Source organism: Nematolebias whitei, chromosome 1, assembly GCF_014905685.2.
Source record: "Nematolebias whitei isolate Nwh7 chromosome 1, NemWhi1, whole genome shotgun sequence".
Lineage (NCBI taxonomy): Eukaryota > Metazoa > Chordata > Actinopteri > Cyprinodontiformes > Rivulidae > Nematolebias > Nematolebias whitei.
In genome coordinates this window covers 30,055,018-30,065,137 of record NC_056498.1, presented here as the reverse complement: position 1 = coordinate 30,065,137, position 10,120 = coordinate 30,055,018, and the positions used below count along the sequence as shown (strand labels likewise).

Sequence of the window (10,120 nt, the reverse complement as noted above, 5' to 3'; positions counted from 1 at the left end):
AATTTGTTCCACATCAGTCTTTGTTTGGCATGTTGTACAGTTTAAATAGATGTAGGAAGAGTTTTTGATTATGTGGAAAAAGTCTTTTAGAAGAAAAAAAAAACAACAGAAAATTCAAGTTTTCATCTTGTCGATGTAAGTTGTTCTCACATGGCTCTTTGTCAAACTGAAGGCTCACTAACGCTCTTTAGAGAGCGTTCATGCTATCAGATGATTTATTGTCGCCATGTCTGGGGATGAAAAACAACTTTTGATGCATCTGGCTGTTGTGCAGTTAATGTCAAAGAGAAAACAAAAAAAAAACACATTGTGAAAGTTCAATTTTCAGGTCAAAAAGTGAGCTTAAAATGAGAAAATCTGCACACATTTTAAAGACATGCACACCGAGTAACTTTCTTATGCATTAAATTCAGATGCTTATTTCTGATTTAGAAGGAACTTTTTATATAAACTGTATGTTTATCTACTAAATAAAGCGTCTTTTCACTTCAAAACTGAAAGCATATTTTTTTGTGGGATCAGAGAATGAACCTTCAGATTAAAATGTCTTCAAAAGCCAAAAAGGCAAGTCTTGTTATTTAAGCAAATATGTAACCAAGACCTGGATGGATGAGAATATTTGCAGCAGACAAAGTAACATCGCCAAACCCAATATAAACCATCGTGGGCATAAGAGAAAACGCAAGGCAGAGTTTCAGGGCCGTCAAACTGAAACATTTCTCTTGTAATACTTGGTAGTTAGTGATTCAGGAAATTAATGTCTGCCCCACATTGCCACTTTTTCCAACTCTCCTCAGCTCCGCACCTGTTAAGGGCCTCTCCATTGTCCGTATACCACCCCACTCAGCTCAGTTTATGGGACCACCTCATTTGAGGTTCGAACTGGATGAGGGGCCCCTTTTGACATAAGCAGACAGGCGCCATTGATTGCCCATCAGAGCTACGTCACTGGATGACCTGCCCAGCAAAACTACAAAACTACATTGGAACCTCCACTTCCTCATCATGTTGATGGATGGTACCACAAGGAATGAGCGCATTTACCGAGGGATATCGGAGATGGTACAGCATGGCTACACCCGGACTTATAAGCAGTGTTGGGATAAGCTGAAGAAATTTAAGTTCAATTTTACGGCAATTAAGGACCACAACGGGTGAAGTGGCTCAAACACAAAAAGGCCTGTTATGAGCCACCCACTTTGAATTGACGATCCCACCCACAGAGTAGGAAAATAGGTCAGCCACCACTGTATGGCAAATCACCTACACCTGAAAAGAACCTGTGGGAGTTTCAGTCACTAGATAGCACCAAATGACCACAACTGAGACCAATCTCCTTGATGAGACGCACAGCGTATAATACACAGTTGATGACTCTTCTTCGACGCTGGAGCATTACCTTGCCAACGGTTCATGCTTCTAGCCATTTAGATTTCTAGGAACCTATGATTACTTACCTGTGTCTTTGCTGTTTCCAGTGAACCTCTTGAGACCTACCTGTTCTTGGACTCCTTGTGTAATTATGGAAACCTCCTTGTGACCTCCTCAGCTGTCTTCCTTGCCCTCCAACCACTCACCCACCAGTGACTACGTTCCACGCTGGATTATCATTGCTCACACAGGATTATTGGAACCAGTGACTCTTCAAACATCATTCACTGACCAGTAAGAACCAGAGGACAATATAATCAATACCATCCCTGCTGAACTTCAGTGCTGACTATTCTCCTTGCTCCCCAGGGATCCTGATAATTTCTTGTGATTACTTCAATGTAAATAAAAGCACTGAACTTGCCTTGCTGTGTTGTGGTGTTCATATTCATTCCTTTCACTAATCAGTCCTTGAGAAAGAAACGAGAAGAGGAGAGCCGAGTAGTTACATTTACCAATGGCAAAGCGGCATAATATTTTTGCTCAGGATGCGCTACCGCTGTCACAATGTAAAATACCAATAAAACAAATTTATAATATTGGTATATAAAATCAACGAAAAGTACTTGTGAAGGATTAAAACATTGTAGTTAAATGCCAACCTTGAATACAGCAAATGGCTAAGAATGTATTTGAGTATTTGGTGCTGGATTTTATACACGCACATGTGTAACTATACAAAGGTCAATTTCCATCCAGTCGTTGGCGCTCTCAGAAGTAAGCGCAACTACCGGTACTTAAATTGATTAAACCAGTATTTATTAATGAACGCTGAAGCAACTTAAAACATGGTCCTTCAACTTATTTCCATCAGAATCCGGGTCTGTTTGAAGTGTTAGATCTTTCTCGTGTTACTGAAGCCAGTGCGTGCTTCAAAAAGGAAAATATATTAATATATCTTGGATAATACCAAAATATAACCAAGTCTGACATCCAAATAACATTTTTGTAGTTTTCAGTTAGTTTCATAGGCAGTAAGTTTGGCAATTTCAACTTCCTGTATCCTTGATCTCATTCTTTTGGCCACACTAGTATACCGACTAGCAAACAGAGAGCTTTGCCTTACAGCTCAGCTCCTTTCTCACCAATGAACCTACACAGAGTCCGTAACACTACAGAACCGATCTGTCCATTGATCTCACACTCCATTCTTCCCACACAAAAACAGAATCGGTGACAACAGGCAACTCTGGCAGAGAAGACGAGTTCAAGTCTTTCTCTGGCAGCCAACTAAAGGATTTGGAAGACCAAGTCCAGGTCTACTGTGTTATCATGGTCAAGCCCAAAAACCTGGTTTACTGGGCAACTGCTTTGGATACCTGGTACAAACATAGTGACAAGCTCGTGTTTTACACCTCGGAGATCTCTACAGTGGTCGAGGCAGTAGACCTGAATGAAAATGACAACTGGAGAAAGCTACGTAAAGCTCTGAAGCATGCGTATTAAGACGCTGGGGACCTGCACTGGTTCTCTGGCTGTGTGTCTCAAATATACAGAGATGTTTGCAGAGAATGGAAAAGACGCATACAGAAAGAACCTGTTCAACAGCAAGAGTGTAGACTCTTTGATAAAGGACAGTGTGGACAACAACCCCAGCAACGTGGCGGAGGGCTGCAGCTCTGACTTGGCGGTCACATTTGGTGGGATGTCCCAAATCAGATGGAAGTCATGATGTTTGTAGTTTACAGACTTTGACCTTTTGGGTACAATTTTCACATCTTTTTACCCTTCCAAAGGTCCAGACAGTGACTAGTTCCATTCATTCCAACTGGATGTGTCTTGAGAAAGGTTTTACTTCTGTGATGGCAAACCTAATTTTGGGGGACGGTTGTTTCTTACATTGTTTGTAAAATTTAATCCTGAGTGGGAGTGAATGCTTCGATGTATATTTGTACCTTTACACTTCACAAAATCGGCACCTGATCCCTTTGTGCTGTTTGTAAACATTTGATGGGTAAGCCATACGCCGAGTTCAGACAGACTCGTGACACTAGTTGCAGTGGTGTAGTCTATGTGATACGCGAGTATACGGAGCATCCCCACTAGAAAAGCTTGGGAATTTCAATATCCCCACTTAAAAGTACCCAATGATACGAGCGCATGTCATGTATCATTGGCAAGATACATGACATGGGCTCATGTCAATGTCAACACATTTGGGACATTTTGTAGACACAATGAGTTGGTTTAATACTTTTTTTTGTATAATTAATACTTCTGTACTTACTACTTAATACTTGAACAAGTTTTGCTTTGATACTGTTTTATAAATTCTATGTTTTTAATACAAAGCCAACTGTTGTACATTTATTCAAATATAACATCAGAGAAGTTTTGAAATGTTCAATATGCATAAAAATGTAAATAAATTAACGATTACATTGTACTAACCAGTGTACTTTGGTTTCTAAGCACAGTATGCCCACTACAAAAATGTAGACTACACCACTAACTAGAAGATATTATCCAGATTAACATTTGAAGGTTTTCTGCATACAGTAGTCCCTCACTACTTTGCGGTTCGACTTTCACGGACTCGCTCTTTTGCGGTTTTTCAAAGTAAGAGTGGACATGATACACAATTGGCAGATTGATGGATGAGCTACATGAGCAGCATGGATTGTTTATTTAAAATAAATTATTTTAAATTATTTAGCACCTTGTGCAGCCCACAGGTGCAGGGAGAAGCTCCCTGTGCAGCCTGTCATGATTTCCACTCTCTGCCACCCACACATTTCTCCTCCATGCTGAAGCAGCTTTGTGAAGGGTTAACCCTTTGCTGTCCAGCTGCACCGATCGACTTTTGTCTTCCGACTTAAAATTCAAAGTATGTCACATCGTAAAATCGTCATAATCACAAAATATAAAAGTATTAAAAGTTATTTAAAATTATTTAGAACTTCTAAGAAGTACTTCCGGACTGTGCTGTTGCTGCGTGAAGGGTTAACCCTTTGCTGTCCTGCTGTGCTTTTCTTCTCTACAATTTAAATTTAAATACTGTATTTTTTTTAAATTAACAATCCATGATGCATGGATTGTTAATTTAAAATATTACAGTATTTAAATTTAATTATTTATTTACACAGAAGGAGAGAGATTGGGAGTGAAACTTGAACTTGGACTTAGGCCTGTCACGATAACAAATTTTGCTGGGCGATAATTTTCTCAGAAATTATTGCGATAAACGATAATATTGTTTGAAAATTGACAATACTTTGTAATTATTGTCAAATTTAAGAAAAAATGTTGGTTAATTTTTGTGTGTTGTACCTTTTTTGACCATTGGATGACAGTACAAGACTGTTTGAACCGAAGGATGGATAGTGAGGGAGCAAGCAGCGTGACACTTTAAGAAAAAATGGGAAGGAGGACCCTTGACGTGACATGGGCTGTCTCTCGTTCCTGTTTTTTGTTCTCAAAATGGCGGACGCTCTGTGTTGTTTGAGCTCTTTAGCATAGCGTTTTTCATACAAAGCTTTTAACAAAAATAAATAAATCAGTAAACAAGTTCTCAGCTTCTTTTTGCAGAGAAAAACAACTTTTTACACAAAGGCACGGGTTTCAACTGTGAATTTTGGAGCTTCGACAAGACGGAGGTTTTTTTCCCTGAGGTCGGCCTGTTAGCTTAGCTGCTTTTATCGATCCTAAAGCGTGATTTTGGATGGTTAAAATGGATTTTAAAAAGAAAAGAGAAAGGGAGGGGTCAGTGAAGAGCACCGGAGTTGAACTTTTTGTCATCCAGTGTCTTCAGTAGAAAGAGAGACACACGAAGAATCGATAAAGCTGATAAATGAAAATGAGATTGATAATTTTAATTTATTATGCAATTAAATTATTTATTGTTTATTGCGACAGGCCTACTTGGACTACTGTATCCTGACTTCACGTTTTTTCATTAATCGCGGGGGCGTGGTCCCCTAAACCACGTGATAAATGAGGGACATCTGTATTCTCACTGGCTTTTTGTGATCTTAAGAGAACTATCTTACGAGAAGAACGATGTTAATATTTCAAAGGTGTGGACACTTCTACCACGATAATAACTGATTGAAGGTTATAGTGAAGCAACATTCATTCTGGAGTCAGACAGATACTCCAGCTCCATCTGAACTTTTATTTCATCTTATGCTTCTCCTTTACTTTTTTCCTGAAAAAACTGTGTGTGCACATGTCTACTTGTTTGCACTGTCTCAAAACTAAAGTGCACAGTTAAAACTATTGCAGCGGGCGTATATGTTTTATGATATTTTACAAATACATGGACCTAATTTTGGATAATAAACGGATAATCATTGTTAAACTTGATTTGACGTTGTGTTAAATATTCCAACTGTTATTTATGAATCAGATGAGTAAAATGTCTCGTGATGAACACTTTGTATGTAGAACTGTGGTTGTTTCCACGTCCCTATTTTAATAAAAAAATAAATAACACAATTGAACAAATTTTGGATGTTATAAATGAGTTTGGTCAGTAGATGGTGCCAACAAGTTTGAAATTATTAAAGTTATCTTCAGTGTAGAAACTATTTTTCTTTATTAAGATCTGACATTCATCATCTACATGCATTAAACTAATAACATCAACAGCCTTCCTGCAAACAGAAGACCCTGTTGGTTGTTTGCCCCCCTTTGCTCATCTTATGTGAGCATTAAAACAGCCAACCAGGCAACATCCTTTCAGAAAATACAGTAAAACAAGGTCATTAAATTCAACCTTTATATACAGGTTAAACTCATTGAGCCTCCAGGACTAATTTACAAGAGAGACCTGTTTTAAACAAACAACACATGAGGTACAGACAGCAATAGACAATCATATAAAAAACATATATTATACGATGAAAGTAAATAGAATAAATTATATAAAAATGAAACAAAAACCTACATTATGAAGTGATGACTACTGCTATATAGACTACTTCTGCTAATGCTAATTTTACTTCTGTTAATGCTAATGCTAGTTCAATTACTGTTAATGCTAATACTGCTAATGCTAATTCTACCAATGTTAATGGTAATATTGCTAATGCTAGTTCTACCAATGTTAATGGTAATATTGCTAATGTTAGTTCTATTACTCTTATTGCTAATACTGTTAATGCTAATTCTACCAATATTGCTATGGCTAATTCTACCAATGTTAATGCTAATATGGTTAATGCTAATTCTACCAATGTTAATGCAAATATTGTTAATGTTAGTTCTATTACTCTTATTGCTAATACTGTTAATGCTAATTCTACCAATATTGCTATTGCTATTTTTACCAATGTTAATGCTAATATTGTTAATGCTAGTTCTACCAATGTTAATATTGCTAATGTTGGTTCTATTACTCTTATTGCTAATATTGTTAATGCTATCTAAAAAAGTTAAGCTAAGTCTGGTTCTCTGGACATTCAAAAAACTAAACAAAGCAAAAAATAAAGTTTTGTCTTTCATCCCTACATTTTTGTTTGTTTGTTTTGTTTTTTGAATGTCCAGAGGACCAGACTTAACTTGTTTTTAATTTTTCTACCTGGATTATTGAGCATGCATCAGGATATTGTTAATGCTAATTCTACCAATATTGCTATTTCTACCAATGTTAATGCTAATATAGCTAATGCTAGTTCTACCAATGTTAATCTGCTAATATTGCTATTGCTATTTAGCTTGTTAGTAAGAGTGGTACCTGAGCGTGTGGTGTCTGAGGCAACACAGAGTGACAGATCCTGGCAAGAAGCTGGAGCAATTTTATCCAACACCAGGTCCAATACCAGGGGGTGGCCAATGGTGGCCTTGGTCACTATTGAATAATCTTCAGCCACCCGTATCATTTGAGGAAACTATACTTTTAAGCAATAGTTTCCTTAAATGATAGGGGTGCCAGGTTAACACATGTTGGTGGCAAATTTTTGATGAGAACTTTTTCCACACATGGATAGCCACACATCAAAATGGAAGACACTTATTTTTCAAGTTATGAAGGCAGCAACATTCACAGACATACGGATGAAGGCATTTCCAATTCCCACTTTTGCTCTGCGATGGGGGACAAAAAGCAGCATCAGAGTTAAATATTTATTCTGTTAAATACAGAAAATACTTATTATTGATAGAGGTTTTAAAACAGATTATTTGTTTATATAATTCTAATGTTTTTCATCATTTATCTTTTGTCGGTGTAAGTTTAAATGTTTGAACTGGGAGGCTCCAGATGAATCAATAAAATCACCTGAATTAGTCTCGTTAGCATATGGCTAAAATGTAAAAGCAGTGCAAACTTTTAGGAAATACCTTTTATTTCCATCAGAACTGGTGTCTATTTGAACTAGTTTCATCAGCTGTAAAACATTTCCATTAATTTCAAATACAATACAGAGGTATTTTAGGAAATAGGATTTTATTTGACTTTGCTACAGAATGAATAGCAAATCATACTTTATGAAAAAAAAACTTATTGAAATAAAACTAGGATTCCCCAAAGGAAGTAAAAAAAAATAAAAATCTCTAAAAACATCTTGCACACTTTGTTGGTGCTTGAAGTAATTGGAGTGACTCTCAGCTACTACCACACCAGATTTCAGCTTGATAACTGTAAAAGTGACTGAGTTGTAGCAATGTTTATATTTGTTGAGATTATTTAGCTATAGCTGCCATCTTGAATTGAACTGACGCTGAAAATTTGTCAGTTGTAGATCAGTTCAGTTTATTTATATAGCGCCAAGTCATAACAGAAGTTGTCTGAGGGCACTGAACATAAATATTCATATATAAAAAGATAATAACATTAACTATCTGAGGAGCAGACTGCTTTGAGTTTAACTTTATCAAAGTCTTGCAACTTGAGCAAGCTTGAAGGCGACAGTGGAAAGGAAAAACTCCCTCAAGAGGAAGAAACCTCCAGCAGAACCAGGCTCAGGACAAGCGGCCATCTGCTTCAACCGGCTGGGTTTGAGAGGAACAGGAAGGAGGAACAGATACACAATGGCAGGTCAAGAATCACATAAATTCAAATGAAAACTATTCAACTGTAACAATTAATTTTAAGAAATGAGGTCAATTTGTCCTCCAACAGTCTAAGCCTATAGCAGCATAACAAGCCAACCCTAACTATAGGATTCATTAAAAAGGAACATCTTAAGCCCAGTCTTAAAACTGGACAATGTTTCAGCCTTATGGTCAGAAACTGGAAGTTGGTTCCACAAGAGAGGAGCCTGATAACTGAAAGATCTTACTCCCATTCTGCTTTTGGAAACTCTAGGAACCACGAGTAAACCTGCAGTCTGAGAGCGAAGTGCTCTGTTAGGAAAATATGGAACAATAAGATTTCTAATATGGAGCTAGGTTGTTGAGGGCTTTGTAGGTTAGAAATACAAAGTAAGATTCCTGTGGGTTTAATTAAAATACACTGTGTGGTTCATGAGATATTCTGCTAACAGACAGACAAAGTTGACTCCTAATTAATTGCTAATGAAAACGTTTCAAAGCAAAATCTTGTAGGATCTGTTAACCCTTACAGTATGTGACTGGGAGGACTTTCAGCTACTACCACAACACATCTACATCAGTATTTTTAAAAAGGACTGAGTTATTCTCATTTTTATGTTTGCCAAGGTTGATTAACTTTGGCAGCCATCTTGAACTGGGTTGACTCCAAAATGTAACCAGTTGTAGACGCTTGTCTAATGATTACTTCCTGAGAGGTTTGTCAAAATCTATCCAGTGATTCATGAGATATTTTGCTAACAGATTTACACATGCACATGCCAATGCTGTCCTTCATGGCGGCAGGGGACTGTAGTCCAGATGAAACCTCGCTGTGAACTCTGAGTCGTTTTATTCATTTACGTCAGGAGCTTCAGACAATCAGAGCTTATTTCTGAAGAACTGCGGTCCGAACACCACGCCGACCACGCAGGTGATCACAAACAGCACCCAGAAGACGGCAGCCAGCAGCTGAACGCACATCAGCGTCCTCTTGCTCTGCTGCACCACCCCCTCCTCGCCCACCAGGCCCGGCGCCGCCACATACGGACGCCCCGGGTGCATCTGCTGCACCCGCAGGCTGACGGTGGGCATGATGATGAGCCGGTTGTCCCTGCTGTTGCCCTCCAGAGACAGCACCACCCTCTGGGTGACCGTGGCCAGGCTGGAGGCGGGGGGCGTCCGGAGGGACACGCGGGGCAGCCTGGACAGGATGAGGGAGTTGCAGGGTAAGGTGAGGGCGTCCCCGGTCTCCAAGGGGGTTAAATGGCGACAAAGGGGACAGGGGAGGACGAGCTGACTGGGTGTGATGGAGGGGTCACAGGGGCTGAGCTGGATCCTCTGGAGGCACTCTGTGCAGAAAACATGGAGGCACTCCAGCATCCGGGGGCTCTTGCTGTGCTGGTTGTACTCCTGGTAGCAGATGGGACATTCCAGGTCCACCGCCTCCACAAGGCTGGAGCTGGGAGCAGCAGCTGGATCCAGCTGGGACGCCGGGACAATGTCATCCATCAGGACAGGAGGGGGGTGGGCTTTGGATCAGAAGGTGGTTGTCAAGAGGTGTGGACAGATCTGTCACCAGGATCTGAGAAGAGAAAACAGCATCAAGAGTGAACTTAACATTTAAAAATACAAGAGTTTATATATATTATATATACAGATATATATATATATATATATATATATATATATATATATATATATATATATATATATA

The 10,120-nt window shown here is 38.8% G+C and overlaps 1 protein-coding gene across 1 annotated transcript; it reads right to left on the bottom strand.

Annotated features, from left to right (window-relative positions):
* Positions 1-9,285: 9,285 nt before the first annotated feature.
* si:ch73-335l21.2 (RING finger domain-containing protein) lies at positions 9,286-9,915 on the bottom strand. The gene has a single exon (XM_037674385.1). The coding sequence runs from the start codon at positions 9,913-9,915 to the stop codon at positions 9,286-9,288; it is 630 nt and encodes a 209-aa protein (XP_037530313.1).
* Positions 9,916-10,120: the final 205 nt, after the last annotated feature.

Coding starts and splice junctions, on each gene's coding strand:
- si:ch73-335l21.2 (XM_037674385.1), bottom strand. CDS start 9,915: ATGGATGACATTGTCCCGGCGTCCCAGCTGGATCCAGCTGCTGCTCCC.